This window comes from Scophthalmus maximus, chromosome 14 (assembly GCF_022379125.1).
Source record: "Scophthalmus maximus strain ysfricsl-2021 chromosome 14, ASM2237912v1, whole genome shotgun sequence".
NCBI classification, from domain to species: domain Eukaryota; kingdom Metazoa; phylum Chordata; class Actinopteri; order Pleuronectiformes; family Scophthalmidae; genus Scophthalmus; species Scophthalmus maximus.
The window spans coordinates 16,437,501-16,459,316 of NC_061528.1; the positions used below are offsets into that span (position 1 = coordinate 16,437,501).

Sequence of the window (21,816 nt, forward strand, 5' to 3'; positions counted from 1 at the left end):
ACCTGTCGCCCGCCCACCGCGGTGCTTGTTAAACCACAAACACAGCGGCTGCACCCTATTGTTATGTGTATGGTTTGCACACAGCGTGGCACAGTCCTCGAAAGGCTCTGCTTAAACAGCTCCCACCTGTACCACTTGACTCGAGGCGAGGAGTTTGAAAGCAGAGGCATCCACATTTCGCGCATCTCGCTGAACCAGCTGCTCACCGCCACGCGGGGGCCCCGCTGAGAGTGTGGCGTGCTGGGCGGGGGCCGCGAGAGTGCGCACAGCCCTGAAACGCGTTTAGCGACTGACGCGTCTCACGCAGAGGCTCAGACACTGACATGGGGCGCCGAGTGGTTTTTTGGTGGTTCTCTTATCTTTATGCAGTTGATCTTCTGGCTGTGTGTTCAGGGGCTGCTATCACCTGGCTCCACCACACTCAATAGCTGTTTTCACACGTGACTCAGACATATTTTCCGGATTTTGCTTTTCACAAAAGACAAACGCAGCAGGGGATTGTCTGAGTCATACGCGTTCACACCAGCAGGGACATTTCCGGAGCATTCTGTGTCGTCTGGGTAGAGCATGCGGGAGGCGGGACATGATGATCATTTTGTGGCGGAAAGAAGTGTCTTTCTGAAGAGTCATCAACGTGCCCACTCGCTCGCTGTGAATCTCCCAGAGATTTTCCTGCTGTATTCTCACCCGGGGCTCACTCTGACATTTTTACCTTAGGAAAAGTCAAAGGTGACATTATGTTCATATTAAGGTTTATGCTTTTAAATTGGGTTACCACTTGAAAAGGTTTACATGATCTAGTGTTCAGAAAAGGCATCTGTGTTCTCATACTACCCATTCCTGCAGCTCCTCTTTTCACCCTCTGTCTAAAACGCCTGGATTTACTTTTAGCACCGCCTCCCGTTAAACCCCAGTCTGCTCTGATTGGCCAGCTGGCCCAGTCTGTTGTGACTGGTAAACAGCTTTCAAATCATATAGGAAATGTCACACCCTTCCACCAGATAAGTGGATATTCTCAGATTGCTGGAATATGTCTGGACTTTATTTCAATTCTGAAAGCAGCTATGGCCCATAGAGGCAACACCTTTTTGAGAACAGGAATGCAGGAATGCGTTGTGGCCAACAAAGCCTTTGTTCTGCAATATAACCTTCAAGTACATAAAACCTTTAAGTGTTTCCAAGCAGTAATCCGACTGCCAGTCATAACCTTTTAGCGTGTTACAACAGCAAACTGTTATCAAGTGAGTTATGCGAGTTCTGAGAGTTCTGAGCGCCGAAACGACACCTCTGCAAAATGAAAACGCTGCGATGCTGGATGCGGAGGTGCTGCTGACGCACAAGAAACTGTTTTCTTGCATTTGCCAATTATCTAAACCATACCCCCGAAAACTGCAGAATCAAAAATGAGACGGTCTTCTGAATTATTAAAAAATAAGAAAAAAACATCAAGTGATGGCCATTGTTTTTTAGGGTGTTCGAAGATGCGTGTGATGGTAGAGAGCCGGGTAGGGGGGGGGCACATACTGAGGAGTGATCTGTCCTGGGATGAAAGAAGAGGAAGGGGGGTAGCATCTTTAAGAGGAAGAGGGTGACAAGGAGGATTTATCTCACGTACACACAAACAGGTCTATTCTATCTTCTTTGTTGTGTTGGCAGAGGGCTAATTCTGTACAGAGACACAAAAGTGCACCGAACCACCAAGCCATACATATGCATACACGCTAATGAAAAAGGAAGAATCACAACCAGGAGTTTTTAGATTAGACACACACAGAAAGAGACAAATTGACGCCGGAACTGATGCTTTGTTTGAATATTCGAGGGTTCCTGAGAGAGAGCCATCCCTCTGTGGGACCGGTGTCAATGTGACAGTCACTGCCACACAAAGAAAAGTGATGGGTGTTGAAGATCGTCACAACCACACAGGTCATGGGAAATGAAGCCCCCCCCCCCCCCCGTTTTCCACCTTGATCCTCCACTGTCGTTTGAGAGCCGCCCCCTTTATTCAGTGCCCTGACACCGATTTGTTTTTGAATAGTCGTCTACAAAGCCTCCACTTGTTTCTATGGCCATCACTCGCTTTAGATGTAATCCACTAGACAGTTATACAAAACAAAACATCAAAGTTTTTGAAATTAACATATTCTTTATGCAGGTTTCTTTCAGACCCAAGTTCAAGTTATTAGTAAGTATGTGGAGATTTTAGTTCGCCACACGAGTCCACGGTCTGTCTGTGTTAACTATACGTTTTGAAAGTGTTGTAAAGTGCTGTTGTCTTTGTCCCCCCCCTCCCTGTCTCAGGATCAACATGGCGTGTCACCCAGTCGCTCGTTCGACGGCTCCTCTGGCCTGTCGGGAGCGATGAGCCCCATCAACGGTCAGACGGGACCGGTCGGTCAGCACAACGGCCCCGTCCACCCGCTCACGGTGAACAACGCGCTCTACGCGTCTAATGGTGAGTTTTATCACACCAGTGGTTAGTTAGCAGGCTAACAGACATGACATTTACATACAGCGCATTTTTTTTATTAAATTTGATTTGAGTTGATTAAATGTGAATGAACCTAATTGCTTTTATCTATTAATTTTGAGTCCCCCTTTCTCCATAAGCCCCGAATACCAATAACTCTTACGATATGAAATGCTGGCATGTGAAGCATGGTCAGACTCTCAGGGGGCGTGTTTATTAACAGCGCACAGTAATTTCTTACTTGTAAAATGGTTTTCTCATAGAAAAAACATGTTTAAAAATCAATATTGGTACAACATCTCTGTTATTGTATTGGCACCCATGTCAACAAAAAGATGCTGACGAGTTGATGTAACCCAGTAATGTCAGACTTCGCATGTTGCCATATTGCTTCATGTGGCAACGTATCGTATTAATATTACCACAGGAGGCATTTTTAAAATTTCGGTCTACACTTATTCAAACATTTATTTTGAGCATCGCCTAAATTATGATTATTTTTTTTTAACTTACCCTGGCTGTTATCATCTTTTTTTCTTCTTTCTTTTTTTTTATTGTTTGCCATTTGACAGCTTCGGAGGTGGGCACATTATTGGCAGAAGGTTAAGCATAAGCACAAGAATAATCAGGAACATTGTCTCCGAGATTAAACACAACTAAAAACAAATGTAAACAAAACACATATTGCCGTCTACACTCCATCTTTAATTAGACACTATCCTGCCCATGTTCTTCCTTTCATTTATTTCCCCAGCTCTCCCTCTCTTTCCCTCCCTCCCTCCCTGTGCGCTTTGTTTCTTTATGTGTTTCTCAAGGTTGTTGTGTTTGTGTGTTATCGCTGGGGTCAGCCGGTTATAAACAGTTATTTCAGTTCCGTGTGCTTCATATCGCTCTTTCTCAGTAACTCTATCTCCTTTCCATCCCTATATCATCTCTCTGTGTGTTTGTTTGTGTGTGTGCGTGTGTGTGTGTTGGTTCAGCTTTATTTGGCCAGTATCAAACAGTGAACAGTGTTGTTTCTAGTGTGTTTGCGTGAGTCTTGTAAACAGCTTTGACCTTGAATACACGTTGCTGTTCAAATTCACCTCCGCTGTGGTGTAATTTACATACACACATCCGTGTGTGTGTCTGTGTGTGAGTTACCTGGCGCAAGTGTGTCTGTGTCCATGTACAGTAAGGACAGTGCTCGGGCTCTGTGAGTTGTTAACTCTCCTAATGAACTATTCCTCACGCCAAATCCATTTTTTACGTGGCATTGGCGTCCAAAATTAAAACAGGGAGCTCTGTTTCTTGCACCAATGTGAGCCTCTGCAAGTGAATAAATTGATTTTAATTATTCCCTACATATGCATTTATGCAGATGTTTTATTTTAACATTTTTAGATCTTTCTCTTCATCTCCCATCCCTCTCTGCATCTCATTATGTCTTGCTCTCTCTCTCTCACATGTTTGGTTCCTCTCTGTTTGCATTCTTTCTCTCAAGAGTTCATCTTTGTGGAGGCATAACAATTAAATCATATAATGTATTAAGTATTTTTTCCCCATTGTTTTTCATCCAAGCATATTTAGATTGGTGTTTAAATGTTTACTCATTAAAGGAGGCACTGATGTTACTCCTCAAAATCATTTCACTCATAGGGGTTACGCCTCATCAGCCTCTGAAAACAGTTGTAGCACCTTGTTAATTTCTTCCGTGTCTCTGGAGAAGCTTGATAACGAAGCTCAAGTTTCTAAAATTGAATTTCCCAGGCCATGGGGTTCACGTACACGATGCTCGCTCACTGGTTTCCCCAGGAAAAAGGGTGGAGGCACATTGCAGACAAACACAGACAACAGGGAGGCAGCAGGAAGGGAAAGTTGAGTGCGAAGGAAGAAGATTCATACGTCTGCTAGTGGAGCAAACTGCTATTGATCTATCATCCACACCACAAATGCCTTTTTCACTTCAAATAGTGGGAGTCGGTGAGAGCAGATTGCGCGCATGTGTGTGTGTGTGTGTGTGTGTGTGTGTGTGTGTGTGTGTGTGTGTGTGTGTGTGTGTGTGTGTGTGTGTGTGTGTGTGTGTGTGTGTGTGTGTGTGTGTGTGTGTGAGGTGAAAGAAGAATGTGTTTTTGACAGTTCAGCTGATTAAGGTGCTTGGCAGTGAGGAGGAGGGAGGAAGTTTGGAAAAGGAAAGGCTGAAAACTGAGTGGGAGATAAAGTGATTTATGGGAGATCTGAAGGGAGAGATAAATGACAGCCCAAATATCAGAAGATTGCAAGAATGGGAGCAGAAGAAAAAATAAAGCAGGTGATTAGTGTAAGAGGGAGGGCTAGAGATGAGAGGGTGCGATATCTTCAGACGCCGCCGTCTTCCTCTCCAGCTCCAGACATCTCGACTTTCGGTCGCACGCTTGCCGAGCGGCTGCGAGCACATAAAGGACACAGTGAGAGGATCGTGCAATGGTTCCAGAGTGTTTGTGTGTGTGTGTGTGTGTGTGTGTGTCGCGCTGCAGCTATGGACTCTGAGAAGTGACGACTGTATGCGAGTCGTGCTCGTGGGTTTATTGTGTGTCTTTGTTTTGAGTTGTCATAAACTCGTTTGTCAAGCAGACGCAGCCCCTATCGCCGCGCCGCATCTGCAGCGACTCGTGCAGATGTTGAGCAGTTGCATTCCCTGTTGGCTTTTCATCCTCTTTGAGTTTCCCTTTATATTTTTCCTCAGCCAACTGCTTACATCCCTCTCAGTTCAACTCTTTCTCTTGTTTTTCTACTGTTTTAATTCCCAAGAGTGAAGCTCTCAAAGTGTCAACTGTCTAGTGTTCTCCTCATTGCCATTGGCTGTTTTTTTGATTCTTCATGGAGTAGGATTATGTTAACAACAGGACATAGTGGAGTGTGTTTGGTTACAGTGTCAATCCTCCCTTATTTATCTTATTATTATTACTATTTTTTTGAGTATCAGATCATCTTTCTGTGGATGTTTAAATGTTATATTCTATTGTTAAGACTTAACTTATTGGTATTTATTGTAACTGATTTTAATTTCAACCAACCATGGCTGTTTTTTTTTTCTTTCAGTGACCAATGGGAGTTATTCTCACATGGACGAGGACGAGGAGGGGGAACTGTATGGACACGAGGAGTTCAGCGGCTCTATCCAGCACTCCTACATACAGGAGAGGTTTGTTTTGTCTTGCAAAGTTTCCATACATACAGTAGTGCTTTGGAAATTAATCATAGGCAGAGATGAACTATAAGCCAAAACAAACAAACGAACCAACGTTTTGTATCTGTATATACATGTTTGTCCTACTTATGGAAAATGTGTGGAAATGTAATCAGCCAACCTTATTATTCATTTTAAAATGTTACATTTCATGTGCTGTCAAATATTTTGTCAGCAACCATTTAGAAATACAATATCGTGGCGCAGTGAGACAGTCTGAAGTATATCAAACACGGACCTTAGACGAGCATTCAGTCTGCTTGTGTCTACATTGTAATTTGAAAAGACAATGTAACTTAAAAACAAATAAAAAATGCATAAGCCAAGTGTTGTTTTTTATCAAGGTTCTACCAACAACAAGTTAATGTGAAGACTGTACCGTCAATTTGTTCCAGGGAAAACTCCCACGTCTCTAACCCGGCTCAGCCCCAGTGTCCCGGCCAGAACCAGATCCAGAACCAGAGCCAGCGGCAGTTCCAGCACGTGAAGGCCTCCAAGAGCATGGACCTGGGTACGACTCAGAACCAGCAGCACACTGGTGGGGTGATCTCCTGTGTTTATCTCCTCTGCATGGTGGCCGCATGCGACATGTGTGTACCTGCTGATGCACGAGTGGCATGTTCCTCACAGCCGCACGCAGACTGACACCTCTGCTCGCACTGCAGCTACGCATTACACGAGGGGCAACCATGCATGCCTGCTGCATGAATTTCGCAAATCGTTTTTCCTTATTGTTGTAGTGTGCATGTGGAAATATGCATGTTTTATACATTGAAGTCTGAATCGTGTTAATGTGTAAACCCTACGCTGGCAATTCAGCCCATTCGCTCCCATCGATTTCAGGAGAAAGTTCTTATCTGGAGAAGCTTGCACTGCTTAGAGTGGGAAGGATAGAGATGACACAGAGGAAGGGGAAGTTCAGAGGGGTTGTGTGGGGCTGTGGGGGAAAGTGGACACGAAATTGTTGTTTTGCCTCGCCCAGCGAATTTCGAGATCTCAAGCGGTGTGAAAACAGTCTGGCTGTAGAAATGACTTATTCATGTGTAGACCTACAGTTACCTACCCCAACGTGTCCCTCTGATTCCTATTCATCTCTCTAACTTCTGACAAAGAAATGAGTCGCCCTTTGTGTCACAGGACTTCAAATTAGATTCATCATGGCCTTTCATTAATGCAAAAAACAGGTTCAGAAAGGCTTCATTCCTGCGGCCAGCCACAGTGATCACGCTTTCCCCCCCTGTCATTCTCCGTCAGCCGTGGCTCTCTGATAACTGGCATTTGGATGCGAAGGGGCTTTGGTGACATTTTCGGTTGATTGTTCAGAAGTCGGCTTTAGAAATATGCGTATGTTGTGTAGTTGCGCCCTTGCTCGTGGGTAATATGACAGTGGTTGCGGAAGCACAACAAAAGCTTATTGTTTCAAATGTCACTTTGCTCGGTCCTCCTCCTTAAGCTGGTTCCGCTGCCAGCTCTGTGTGTGTGTGTGTGTGTGTGTGTGTGTGTGTTTGTGTGTGTGTGTATGTGTGTTTGTGTGAGACAAAGAGCAGAAGAAAATTTGAAAGCCATTTACATCCATTTCTACAAGAATAATGGACTGCGTAGCTGTACATCACCTCCTTTGTTTTCGTACATACTTGATGTACATTAAGTGTGTGACAAGGTAATTTGAACTAAATTCACCTTCGCTTGAATGACGTGACATGTTTTCATTGCCAAACCGTCAAGCAGCAGTAATAACAGCTTAGTAGCACATTTTTTCGGTCTTTCCGTTTTTGTTGTTCCGTTTTCATGTTGCACCATGACCAGGTCTCCTAATGAGGTTATTATGTGCCTCAGACCTGGTCATTGAGCATCAATTATCACTTTTTTATTTATTTATTTTAGCATGCTTGACTTTGCATATCTTTAGGGAAATTAGATTTGGCTCATTAGTATATATATATATATATATATATATATATATATATATATATATAGTATGTAAGACAGTTCAGAAGAAGGTAATATTCACAGAGAGGTAACCACATATTGTATCATAGCTTCCACTACATGAGCGATCATGAAAACATTTAATGTAGCATTTTAAGGTTAAGTGATTCATGTGGTTCAAAATCAGGCGGCATAGTATCCATAACATATACACTCTATGTTATGGATACTTTTATTTCACCTCCAATAAGCAGTGAAGCTGACTACATCCTATAGATTGTAATGAGTGAAGAGTGCAGCGGGGCCACTTACTGTAAAAAAGCGTAGAGTAGGATACATGTGCTGTATGCACGTAGCTTCTGTTTATGTGATCTTGTGGGAGAAGTGTTAATATAAACATAATTGTTTGTGTGCTCTTGACATTTTGGTTCATGGCCAGCAAGCGGTTTGGTCCTTGATTTGTGTTCTCCTTTAGTTGAACGAGAGAAATTTTTGTTGCTGTTTTCAAACCTCCAGCACTTACTGTCTACTCGTGCATGTGCTTTCATGTGCGATGCGTAATTCTAAGAACTGTCACAGTATCAGGACTGTATTTTATTACAACTTTTTAGCACTATTTGGCTTCGTGCTCATGCTGCATTTTAGCTGCTCCGTTTGTGTTTGGGTGAGGGAGGGAAAACAGGAACAGAAAGAGAGACAGAGACTGCATTCTCATCATTTCATTAGCGGGTCAGTTACGTAATTAGAGTTTTGATTTAAATTTGACCTGATTTCGTTTTCCACCGCAGCCCGATTAATCAGTACACATAGTCAAAATACGATAATAAGGTTATGGTTCCAAATGAAGAACTTCCTGTCCTGGTTTCGCCCTGGTTTCTCAAGTTTTTTTCTCTGGTTGATTCAACGAGAATATACAGTTAGCAGAACAACCTCAATTATGTTACTCGGTATACATAATACTCAGAAAACATATAAGTGATTATATTATTTCTATCTCCATTTTTTTATCCGTTTGTTGTTTTTTTTTTATGACGGCCCTGTTTGTCTACATGATTGTCACTGACTCCCTCCTTAGTGCCGCGGTGTGCATAACACATGCGGCATCTACAGATCACAGATCTGCTGAAGTAGGCACACACACACACACACACACACACACACACACACACACACACAGAGGCACGCACACAGCTCCACAAACTGTCGAGCTGCTGAAGAGTCATACTGATTCACCGCAGACCCGGCATGGTTTTCATTAGAAAAAGTATTTGCTGGGAGAAGCCATGTCGCTGCTTGGTCTTTGTGGTCTGTACTGTATATGTGTGTGTGTCTGTGTATGTGTGTGTTTGGCAGAGTGCTACCAGTCAATGTGTTCCTTGTTGGCACCGGGCTTCTTTGTGGCTTTAGCAATGAGTGAAAAGCAAAAAAAAAGAAGAAACGGGGAGAGCTAGAAAGTGAAAGGAGGTAAAGAGGGAGAAGAACGCTTGTGGATGGGATGAGTGTGAGTAAAGTAAAAGTGAAAACATGGACGGACAGAGGGACCTGGGTATTAAGGGCAGGAGGCAAAATGGGCAGATTGTGGGGACAAGAGAAATGGGTTGAGGAGAGGAGGGGTGAGTGAGTGACAAATGAAGTGAAGTGAGAGTAAAGAAGGAGGAAGAAAAGTGACTTCAGTAGCGATGCAGCCGGCTTTAACCTCACAGCTACTGTGGCGTCTGGTAGATTGAGACAGAAAGAAAGATGGTGTGATGGAGAAGGAGAGAATGATGGAGAAAGAGGGGGGCAGGACGGGGGATTGCAATGAGATTAAAAAAGTTTTTTAAAGGGGATAAACACTTTCACAGTTGGCAAGTCGGAGCACAAGAAAATGGAAAATGTAGACATCATGGAGAAGAAGGCATTCCATACGGTTATCGAAAGTGTCTGAATGCACATACATGTATATATTTTTTAATATTTATTTTCATGTCTCCTTCTGTTTCAGTGGCAGACGAGAGCAACGTAGGATCCCTGGTTGGAAACGCTACGGGTGAGCGAAACACAGATAGCACTTGAACATAATCAAACATTTTGTTTACATATTGCTGCGTGATTTTCAAAAGAAGAGTGTTAATGCGTAGACGAGAAGAAACGGAGCAAAGAACGGCACAAAGAGACGTCAGAAAAGTGGCTGCAGCGGCCTGGAAAGCGATACAATACATGAAAGTGTGAGGCACAATTTTTTTTTTTCCCGCCAAGCATATTGTTCAGGCTCAAATCGTGGGAAACCTGAAGATGCCAAGAGTTGACGTATGCATTATAAATGTTTGTGTCTGAGGGCGCACTTTCAAATCAGAATGAATTGCTCCGTTATGAGTGGCCCTGTAACTGACGTAGGTCTTTCCACCACAGTAAAACAAGAGGCATGTATAAACAAAGAAAGGGTAGATACAGCGTGTACAGATGTGTACAATTTTTTCGTGTATTCTTCTACTACTTCCTGAAGTGTTTGAAGTGACTCCATGCCATGTCTCCCTCCTTCTCTCTTCCCTCTCTCCGGTTGCATTTACATTGGCACTTGACTCTTTCCTCTTGCGTCCTGCCTCCTCCTGTCTCCTACGTGTACACTTGGCTCCTCTCTGCCTCAAAAGAAACATCTCCTCCGTTCGTCTGAAGTGCAGATAAAAGTGAGATTCGCGGAAAAGACGGGAGAGAAATGAATATAGTCCGGCCACTTCTTACATGTATATGCGAAGAAAGAAAGGAAAGTACGGGCAGCAGGGAGACGCAGGGAAAAGTTTTATGTTACGCTTCTCCTTTCACTTTGCGATGAAGTCGCCCTTCATTTAATTTGCAGTTGCTTAATGTAAGAGCACTCTACTTCATGCGGCTCAGCGTCTGTCCAGCTCTCTGCCATTTTATCAAACACTCTGCTGTGCCTCCATTTTATACACGCTGGGATTTACTTTTATGCACAAGGCCCATAACCATTGTTAGGGGAGCAAGCGAGGCAATACAAGTTTAAAAGACAATATGTGAAATGAATTCTAATAGAATGGAAATAATGTCCCCCTCTTCTAAGGGGAACACAGGCCACACGAGGAACCCGGATTGTTGCTGCGGGCTAAATACATGTTGTCATGCCGTTGTAATCTCTCGACGTACTGTCTTCTTGTTTGTGTCTTTGACCAGAACTGTTATGCATCGCTCATTACGACAGTCTTTTATAAAAGAAGATGCACTCAACCTGGTGGTGGGTTTGGTAATGGGCCGAGGAGGAACCGAGTAAACTCTGGTGTTGATCCTGTTCAATACGCAGATCAAGACATCTTTCATCACCTTTCTTAACTTCACGAGATTAACCTTTGACATTGTTGTCAATTTCTCAGTAAATTAATAATGTACGGATTGAGGCTGCCCCCTGCAAGTAGAAGATTGGAATCTTCAGTACCAGACGGATCTGTAGAATAAGAATCTTTAAGTCAAGAACATTTTTTTTCTCCACTTTTTTTCTTTTCCTTTGTTCGTCAGTGCGCGGCTATACTTCTGGGGACATTTTGGTCCCCTGAAATAGCTGCAGTGTGAGCACTCCTCACTTTCACACTGCTCTCCGGGGTAAAATCCTTTCTCTACGTGAAGTCACCCCGTGAGTTTGGTTAAGATGTCCGCAGGCAGCTTTGAACCCGGACCGATGTTGAGTCTGAGTGAGACGCAGGCAGCCCTCCCATCTCCTGCCTTCTGCTGTGAAGTGGTGAATTCACAGCTCACTGCAACTTAATATGATAAAGTTGTTGGCAAGAAAATGTTGCACATTTTCCGATCTGTCCTCTTCCTAGTTAGCACACGTTATCTTGAAAAACTTGTATACTATGTTTTCTGAACATCGCTGTCGCCCTGAATGTCTTGCTGAACCCTCGCTCATGAATCTGGCAGTTCAATAACGTGTTGCTTGTAGGGTTAGGCATTGAATATCAGTAGGGAGCAACCAGACCCAATTCAACTTACTTCATTCTCGGTCGGGTACAGCCCTAGTATTATTAACAATCAGGGATCATCAGTGCGTTGATGTAAAAATCAGACATAGTCACAGTGTGGAGATCCATACATTTATTACATTTGGTGCAGATCCAGATCGTTTTCTGGATCGGACAGACCTATGCAGTTGACCTTGGCAGAGGTACGCACTCTACCGAGGCACGCTCTAGTTCCTGATGTGGTGGACAGATGACAGACGGGACGATCTGTATCTCGACTCCTTGAATTTCATTATCGAGGATGCACTGTACATTAATCCTAAGAGAACCCGCGGCCTTATGAAGCCTACAATCCTCTTGTGTGGGAAGTTGTCCTCTTCAACAGATGACTGAAATGTCAGTAATGGCACTGACTTGGAAGTGCCGTGCCAGCAGTACATCGGACCTGCGAGTCTACGAGTCGGACATACGTTCGTTCATCACTGGGGACGCTGTAAACCTCACGTGAAATGAAATGAGGGGAGATTGTGAGCACTTCAGGTCCCACTGCTTTAAAGTCCTCCGACCGCCTGGAGAAGTCATCATGCAAACGGCTCCGACGCGGGAACATGTCTGTTAAGTTGATCAGCCGATCGTGTGTGTGTGTGCGCGTGTGTGTGTGTGTGTTTGTTGAGCATCTCTTTGTGAAGGCCTCGGTGAATAGGCTGTGAATCGAATGTACAATCAGACCCTTTCCTTGCAATTCTGAATGCAGTCCATCATGAGCTCAGTTACGTCAATGTCTGGTGCCACATCAGCCAGCCAGTCTGCACTGGTTACTTCAGGGATGTTCTTTTTTTCTCATTTGGAAAAAAGAAAAAATCCGAAATCTCTGATTTCCGGTCACACGCATTCTTTTTTTTCTGTACCACCTGACAGCTGTTTCGTAGCCCAGATCGGCTCGTTCCTTCTCACGCTTCTCCGACAAGCACAACAGGTTTGCCCGTGATTTAACGCTCTCGGCCTAATGAAGTTTACAGCTTTTGTAACGACGTCAACCTCGTGGTTTATTTTCAGGGTTGCACTTACGAAGCACCTCTTGATGAATTACACAAGGCAACAGTGATAGTATCTGTTCTGCGTTAATTTCATTCACTTTGTCCTGCGTCCACTTGAAAAGGCCAACATTTTTTTTTTTTCTGTTGAATTAGGATTCTGCTTGCATGGATCTACTTCCGCTAATTATTATCGCTGGTGTTCGGCCCTTTCATTGATTCCTTTAGTCCCTGAAAAAGAAATAGTTAGCTGTCTGTGACTTATTAAACACTCTACATTCAGCATCAACCTTCAACCTTTTAGCGCTCGTTTCATGTGGCAGGTTAGGCTTTGTTTGACAGTAACAGCAAAACAAAAAGATTGTACAAGTGTAGCATCATAGATCCTGGATATGTATTCTTTAAGGGTTCAGAAATTGCATTTAGAATATAATATAATCGATCTTTATTGACAAAATAGCTAAAGTATGTTAGCAGTTCTTCAGTGTGAGGCAGTAAAAACAACATAAATAGCAGCAATGTGACATGTATATATCTATATCTATATAGATATATATATATATATATATATATATATATATATATATATATACAAGAAACATATACAAATATGCATGAATCACAGTGTCCAAATAATAAAGTAGTAAAGCATGTGAGTACTCAGTCAGTTCTTCAGTGTTTGTTTTTGATTCTGAAACTGAACATTACTTTAATATCTATGTATGTGTCATTTTTAACTGTAAGACGACTGTAAAATAGAAAGATGTTGAACATCGGCCTCGCTGCCAATAACTTTTCTTTTGGATCGCAGGACCCGCGGAGCACATTTTCCCTCATTGACAGAGCTAAGTGAATCACATAAAGCAGGTTTGAGAGGTAGGCCTTGTGATTCGGGACGTTATGGAACTTGGCTGGATTATCGCGTTGGGGGGGGGGCATGGAGGTTTAAAGTCTAAACTGTCTCTGCACAAGATGGGGACCATTGGATTAGGTGATGATGAGTCGATTTTCTTCGTTAGTGGTGAGAATTCCTCAACAAATTTGCAGTTGAGGAAACTACAAAAATCCAAGTGATTATACTGGGATATTTGGGTTATCTTAGGCTCCTGGGGTATTTGGTAAATATCGTGCTGCACTGTAGACTGCAGCTTTTTGTTCTGTGGTTTCCGTAAATCCTATCTAGAACAAAAGTAGTTTATAAGCATTGGGCCACATGGCAATTTCAGTGAGTCATAAAAATTGTATTTCATTAATTGAATTCGCAGTGCATTCTCTGTTATTAGTGAATCTCAACCGACCTGGACTTTGGCTTTAACTCGTATCTGAAAGTTTCCTACCTTTCTCCTTTTATATGCCTGTTGATTGTCCTGCACAGACTTTAAGGGCCCCTATCTGTTCCCCTCTTTTATTACTGAAGCCTGTTTAAACATCCCTTATACCTGTTGCTTGACAGTGAGTCTCTTGTTTTATAATGCCACAGCCCAGGGGGTTGTTAAAGAGAGTTTGTGCCTGGCAAGCGTGACCTCTTTGCTGAGGTGAACCCATTTTTCCTCCCCTGTGCTCTAATGTATTTTTTATAACCAAAACGCTTCCAACAACCCCGCGCTGTGGCGTCGGATAGCTGCACGGATTTTTGTAAGAGAGAGAGAGGCGAGCGCGAGGTCGGGTCCAAGTGAGCAATTTTGAAGACAATGACTTCTGGGAAGACTTGTTTTCACTTCCAGCAACGGTCTTTCTCTCCACACCCCCGAGGAAACCGCTGGGCAACTACACCACGACTACACGCTCAACACAAAACTGTTACTGCTAGGATAACGTTGTGGTGATGGAAAGTCGCCATCGTCTAGTGGAAAATGTGAACCGTAGATGTCAAATTGTATTATGTGAAATGAAAAGTGATGGAAATAGGAGATCAGAACAAACATATGCTTGATTGTGTGTGTGTGTGTGTGTGTGTGTGTGTGTGTGTGTGTGTGTGTGTGTGCGCGCGTGTGTGTGCGTGTGCGCTTGCCTGCGTGTGTATGTGTGTTTGTGGTCAGACGAGCCTCACGTTTCTGCGATGGCACAGGGAAATAGGAGCCCTATCATTCCAATAATAAATCAAATCAGCTGCTGAGGTGGAAACGCGGAATGCGGTCACACAAGCGGAGGCTTCGAATTCAATTCCTGGTGGAAATTGTTCAAGTCACAATATGACGCTCGCTGCATGCGCGGACACGAAGAACGTTGCGGGGAGAGAAATGAAGAAGGGACAGTGTAGACTCATTCTCTCCTCAAACCGCTTGAAATAGGACAGCGCAGTCAAACACATACACACACACACAAACTGCTGACAGGACATGAAATGAATGGTTGCAGCTGGGTTTCTTTCACCATCGTTTCCTTTGGTGTTGGGGACAGCCTGGAATTTCTCAATGTGTGTGTGTGTCTTCCAATCAGTGTAGAGTAAATGTTTCCTTGTGAAAATAAATGGTGAGCAATGAATATCCGAAGGGATGATGAAAGGCTTGTCGGAGAAAACGTGTGATCTGCGCTGCATGTGTGTGTGCGTGTCTGTGGAGTAACTGTATTTTCGCATTGTGTACAAACTTCCTCAGTTATGCACTTGACCAAAAACCATGTGACGGAATGTAATAGTCACACGACAAGTCCCGACACAGAAGCTTTTATTACAGACGTGACGACTGGCGATGGCCCCTGGTTTGTGGAAATAATTCTCTCATGTCTTTACTTACGAGGACGCACTCCTATCCCCTAACACATCCTCTTTCACAAGTGAAAAATCATCAATCACCAATGTGCTTGTATATTTTGACTATAGTTCAATGTCTTTGTATTGCTTCATTTTGGTCATTCTATCCCCCTCTATCTCGCTCTGTCTGTGTCTCTCATTCACTCTCTTCCTTGCCAACGCCATTCAGGCTTAGAGACTGACAAACAGGCAGAGGAGCTTAGAACATAAGTGTGCGTCTGCGTGCGTGCGTGCGTGTGTCGGGGCCAGTGTGATGCTGAGGGAGACTGGTGGCGTCCATTGTCTGAATCGCTCCCCGGTGGAACTTTGACTTTGACAACAGTCACACACTGATGAGCTCTTGCCAAAACTGTCTTCAGAGAGCCACATCTCTCTCTCTCTCTCTCTCTCTCTCTCTCCATCCCCTTCTGTCTCCTCTCTGAGATTGTCTCTTCATTTCTCTCTTCATCTCCCTCTTTCTCTCGTTATAATTTCCTCTTTCTTTTTTCAGGTTTTTTCATTGTTTCCCAGTCTCCCCGGCTCTTGCCGACTTTGCTAAGGAGTTAACCTGAAAGCCACCTCGTTGGGCTGATGCAAGTTGATGGATTAATTTGTCACAGGGAGAGCGGGGTGCGTCTTTGAGTGTGTGCACGTGTTTGAACGCTACTCAATGCCGCGGCACATTAGCTCTTTACAACCATTCATAGACGCCGAATTCAAACAGCTGAACTAAGCGTGCTCTGCTTTGTGTGTGAATGAGCGCAGGTGCTCGATCTTAAATATCTTTTAGGTGTGTGTGTCTGTGTCTTTCTTTTCTTTTAAAGGCATCCGTCTTCTGTGTTTAACACACTCTGGCATTTCGCTGTCTTTGTGTGTACAGTACTCCCGGCTGCCTCTCTGTATATTGAATGGCCTTTGACCCCCTCCATCTCTCCCAGTAAGCCAATAAAGGTGAGCAGTAATCAGGAGATGGTCAGCGCTGTCGCTTCCTGCTGGTGCAGCTCTTCATCTCGATCAGGCTGTGCTCACTGATCACTGACAGAGAGAGACGAGGCCATTTGTTTTACCCGTTCCCTGTGTTGGATTCATTTTGGATGAGTTCCGTGTGCATGTTCTGGCTTGTGTAGATGAGCGATAGTAGCCTGGGACCCAGACAAATTCTGGGAGCTCATTTAAACATGCTCTGCCAGAATACGGTCTGGATCCCCTCCATTGGGAAGTGATTTCCCCGGCAGAAATACTTGCCGGTCCAATCGTAACCGATTTTTTCTGATAACGGGCGGGTTTATACCACTTAAAAAGCGACTTTTGTAAACAACAATGGCTGCCGCTGACGAACGAGCATTTGACTTAAAGCACCCGATATTTTCACATTTCTCCCACAAAAAATGGCAGCACTCGTTCACAGACATTGTGGAATCATCATCACATGGCATCTCATCTCTGCTCTGGTCTGTTGACATTTTAGCAATAATCTGCATCTCGAAAAACAAGGGACAACACGTAGTTTTTCTCCTCTATAAGAAGCATCCTTAACATCCAAACATATGACATGTTTGGGAAATCAGGCCTGTTGCCTTCTGCTCATGTGGTGGTTTCTATGGAAACCCAGTCCACCATGCTACATTTCCATGATGTTTTCTTAGTATTTCTTTTTCAAATTGTTGCTGATCGGTGCTGTAGCATCGAGGACCAGTAAAAACTGACCAGTGACGTGAGATTCAAGTCAGTATTTTTTTTTTACTGTTTATGATGCCCATTCAATTAGTATGAAGTGCTGCAGGATAAGGAAAACCTAATTTCAGCTTCTCGGAACACACACACTATCACACACACACACACAAACATATATATGGAAAATGTTGCTTATAGGAGTGATCTTCCCTCCACAGCCTAAGATATCTTGCAGCAGTTAATACAAGCACACTGACACATACATACATATTGTACACACACCTACCTCTTGAGAGTATACACAGGTTTAGGAAAACACACACTAAAGTGTAATACATCCTGTATTATACAAAGAATTCAGCATTTGTCCTGCAAAACTGCATAAAGAAATGAATGGCTTCACAGTGATGTTTTTTTACACAGTACATACATTATACATACGTACATATATCTTGCTATAGCAGCAGGGTCGGGTAGCGAACTATTTGCGAAGTGAACTCTGGTTTGAAACATTTGGGGACTCCAACTGATGGGAAAGCGAGTGATGTAATACATCTTCTAATACCTTTTTTTTAAATAGTGTATGATGTATAGGATGCCTACTTTAACTGAAGTTTGGTCCCACATGTGGTTGAGAGGCCTTAAAGAATCGTAATGTGATAAATTAGGATGTTCTTTTGTTTGGAGGTGCCATTCTGTTCCTGGCAGCGGGATAAGATCCAAGCCTTTTAGACAGTCTCCTCTCTCAAAAAAAGATAACGACGATCCTTACACGATTCATGTGACCTAGACTCGTTATCTGCTCTCTCACATTTAGTTTAATACTTAGATGTTTCTATTGGCCTTGAAGCTTTGTGTGTGTGTGTGTGTGTGTGTGTGTGTGTGTGTGTGTGTGTGTGTGTGTGTGTGTGTGTGTGTGTGAGTGTGAGTGTGTGTGTGTGTGTGTGTGAGTGAGTGTGAGAGACTTCCTGCATGCGAGCCGTACGAAGAATCTTCCCTGACGACGGATATGTGTGATAACAAACTCATGAATTCACGCGAGAACCACCGAGGCTCCCTCATTTGATCCGTTCTTCATCAGCGAGAGAAGAATAATGGTCTTTGTACTGCATGTCGATGCACAAAATGGAATCCAGACATCAAGTTGCATCTCCGTACTGGTGCTCTCGCGACTGTGCTGGCTGTGTTTCTGTGGCTCGCTGCTAAGCCACAGCTTGGTGTCATTTTTTGGACTTTGAAAGTAGCCCATCACCTTCCTGCCAGCACAATAGCCTTGGGATAGCTTGGCGCGCTCTCTCGTTGGGTTTTGTTTTTCATTTTTCTGAAATGTCTTTCTTCTCTTTTGCTGGCCCTACTAATCGCTCCCGTTCATTCCCTATCCTCACTCCCTTTTGTCTCTCTCTCTGTACACAGTGTCTGCGTATGGCTCTGCCAACCCCCCTACTTCCGTATACCCTTCCCTCAAACCCCTCTGTTACTCTTGTCTCGCTCGGCACCCCACCCCCCCACTCCCCATCTCTCTCTCCCGCTCTAAAAGCAGCTTAATTCTATCATCTTACACTTGGACAGCAGTAATTACATTTATGACACAAATCCTGCTACTCACAGCAAAATGCTTTGTGTGTAGGAGACCCAGACCCAGTGTGTGTGTGTGTGTATGTTTTGGTATGTGGATGCATGCTCATAGACCTGTGTGTGTGTGTGTGTGTGTGTGTGTGTGTGTGTGTGTGTGTGTGTGTGTGTGTGTGTGTGTGTGTGTGTGTGTGTGTGTGTGTGTGTGTGTGTGTGTGTGTGTGTGTGTGTGTGTGTGTGTGTGTGTGTGCACGCTAATAGACCTGTGTTTGTGTGCATGTGTGTGTGTGTTTGTGTTTTGGTATGTGGATGCATGCTCATAGACCTGTGTGTGTGTGTGTGTGTGTGTGTGTGTGTGTGTGTGTGTGTGTGTGTGTGTGTGTGTGTGTGTGTGTGTGCGTGTGTGTGTGTGTTTGAGCTTTTCATTCCCTCATAACCCAACAGCACTAAGCCATTTTAACACTTCTTTTTATTGTCCTACCGTCCAAGCATCTGCGATCAGACAAGTTTGGACTCCGAGGTCGTTGCCCTAGAGAATACCATGTGTTTGTGTGCATTGGACCAAAAGATCTCCCAGTGGACAAGGAACATCAGAATGCGTACAAATTCGTGGCACGTCTTTTGAGCCTGTGTTTGCTGGATTATGAATTTGTTGGCAGAGAAATTACAATATCAGATGCTGTTTCAACTTCGGCCCTGCTTTTGTGTTTTGCGAAATAAAATAAAATAATGAGTCAAAAATCCTCGGCAATTCACAAGGAGTTTGTATTTGTGCCTTTGGCGGCCGCGGTTCAAATGTTACTTGGCAACTCTAATCCACGGTGTTTAGAGTTTTCCAAACAGTGGATTAGCTATTTGAAATGGGCATATTTACGTTTTTGTCAATATTACACGCAACTCTCAGCCCTAGAAGTGAAGATTAGTTTATTTATGTCTCTTTAGAAACAGTTTCTATGCTTGTTTTTTAGATAGAACACTCTTTGGCCAAGATTCAAATAAGGTTTTCAAAGGGGCCACAGTCCTGTTAGCCTTATGGAAGAACATTAAGTAGGCCTTGAAGCAACACAATGTATTTGTTTTTTTGAAACTTTAAAATAACAGCTTTTTGTTTGGTACAAAAACAAATGATTGGGAGAATGGCATCTGTCTCTCCCCGAATGCCTGGTATGTAATTCCGTTGTACCCTGCAGGAACCCTTGCGTCATGCTCTACGGTATACGTCACAAAACCTTAAACCTAATGCAGAGTTTGCAGATAGCTATAAGAAGAAAGAGCTAGCTCTGTATTCTCAGTGTGGACATCATGGCAGAGCGAAGCGGAGAAATTGAAGAACGAAAGGATAGAGAAAGTAACCCGAGTAAGAAACCGGACAAGAGGGAACATCTGATGGACCTTTACTTGTTGGCGAGAGCTATGGGAGGCAATAGGATGCAGGACAGATGCCAACCTGGCCGAATCAAGAGAAGGTTATTCCCTGTCGTCTTGCGTGCTCTTCCCAGACACCACAGAACGTACCGGAAGATTTTCCGTGCTGTTGTGAACGCGTCCGACTGGGGACGATCTCCTGCTGCATTTGTCATATGTGAATGGAACATTTCTGGACGCAATATTGTGGACATTTTCCACAGTTTATATATTTTTAAAAAAAAAGTATATATATATATATATATATTACAAAATATAACATAAAGGTATAAAAAAAATCTTCTGTAGATATGAATCCATCCTGCTGTATCTGACAAGGGCTGATTCAGAATAGTTCAGTCACACAGCACCTGATGATGTTTGCTGGCCTCGGTATGCGTCTGGATGTCACATGCACTGTGTTTATGGATGAAAGTTATGGCCCCTGTCAATCTCCCCTCCCGGCAGCTTACTTTAAATTATGCATGTGCATAACTTCTGTGTATGCTATTACTCTGTATGCATTTGTGTGTGTGTGTGTGTGTGCTTGGTTAATGGTTGTTTAAATAGATGTGGAAGCCACATCGGCCCTCTCATCTCCTTCGCTATGATGGATACACACACACACACACACACACACACACACACACACACACACACACACACACACACACGCAAAGAGCAGTCATGTGTGTATGGGGAATCATTAGCTAAAGTGATGCAGGTTTGGCTATCATGAATCACAGTGGCATCATATCGACAAGCCAGAGCCAGCAAGGAATCCAAAGTGTGTGCGCGAGTGTGTGTGTGTGTGTGTGTGCGTGTGTGTTTGTGTGTGTGTGAGGATTACTAGTACTTTGAGCTGGCAGCAAGCCCAGCCTTCCTCCCTTCTTCCCATTTTTCTCTGTCTTCCTCTCTGACACCGTGGAATTCCTATGAGGGAACTTAATTCGCTGTCTCCCCGTCGCCGTTGCCCCTGTCCCTTTACTCCCCATCTCGCCCGCCATCAGTGTCTCCCACGTTTTAGACGGTGCACAGTGACCGACCTAACTGGAGGCGCACATTACCTTCTCTTTGCCTCCTTTGTTTTACAGACAGCAAGTCCTCACAAGTGGTGGGGGCATCACAGTGGGGACCTTGTGGCAGAAATCAGCATGTCTTTAGCTTTGGCTGAGTTTGGAGCTGCAGGATAGACTTTTCCAAAGGTCTTCTGCTCAATGCAACATCAAGACGTGCCTGCAAGTCTTGCTTAATTTCACCTGGAAACCATATACACTGGAAATTATTAAACTTCAAACGTATCTCCACAGCATATCTGATCTCCGCCTCGATCCCCCCTTACTCCCCCTTCCACCATTCCTCTGTCTCCTCGCACATCGCTCTCCCCTTCATCATCCTCTCCGCTGCATCCCTCCCTCCCTTAGTAATATCTCTCACAGTATACTTGAGATGATGGATGGAGAACCGTTACGGTGAAGCCGACTTCACATCCATCACAAACTCAACAACAGCACAGTTAACTGCATCACCGTGGTTTTTTGGGGGTTTTTTTTGGTCCTTGGCTCTTCTCTCCAGAGCTCAGACATGTCGGGGTCTTTCTGGCTCCCACTTTGTGTCTCCACAGGCTTTTTAACCCAATCAGAATCAAGGCACAGCAGGGATAAGCTCATTTAATGACCTCATCAGACTTGGAAATAATAAAGAAAAAACAAGCCATTTCTTACCATGTACATGCTTTTCAGGTTCTTTGTTTAATTGTACCATTATTTCTAATGCGACCCATTAATATCCATTGTGTTAAGGTTATAATGAAACTATTAATCTGTGTCTCTCCCCTCTGC

The 21,816-nt window shown here is 43.8% G+C and overlaps 1 protein-coding gene across 6 annotated transcripts in view; it reads left to right on the top strand.

Moving 5' to 3' along the window:
- Positions 1-21,816, top strand: part of pard3bb (par-3 family cell polarity regulator beta b) — a 193,873-nt gene that overhangs the window by 92,767 nt on the left and 79,290 nt on the right. For 5 of the 6 annotated variants that reach the window (XM_035651328.2, XM_035651326.2, XM_035651330.2 and 2 more), the window contains 4 exons: positions 2,302-2,455; positions 5,531-5,633; positions 6,074-6,216; positions 9,592-9,636. In XM_035651328.2, the coding sequence (XP_035507221.2) occupies positions 2,302-2,455; positions 5,531-5,633; positions 6,074-6,216; positions 9,592-9,636 (445 nt within the window). The remainder of the gene's footprint in view (positions 1-2,301; positions 2,456-5,530; positions 5,634-6,073; positions 6,217-9,591; positions 9,637-21,816) is intronic. The other variant, XM_035651329.2, reaches the window with a different exon arrangement.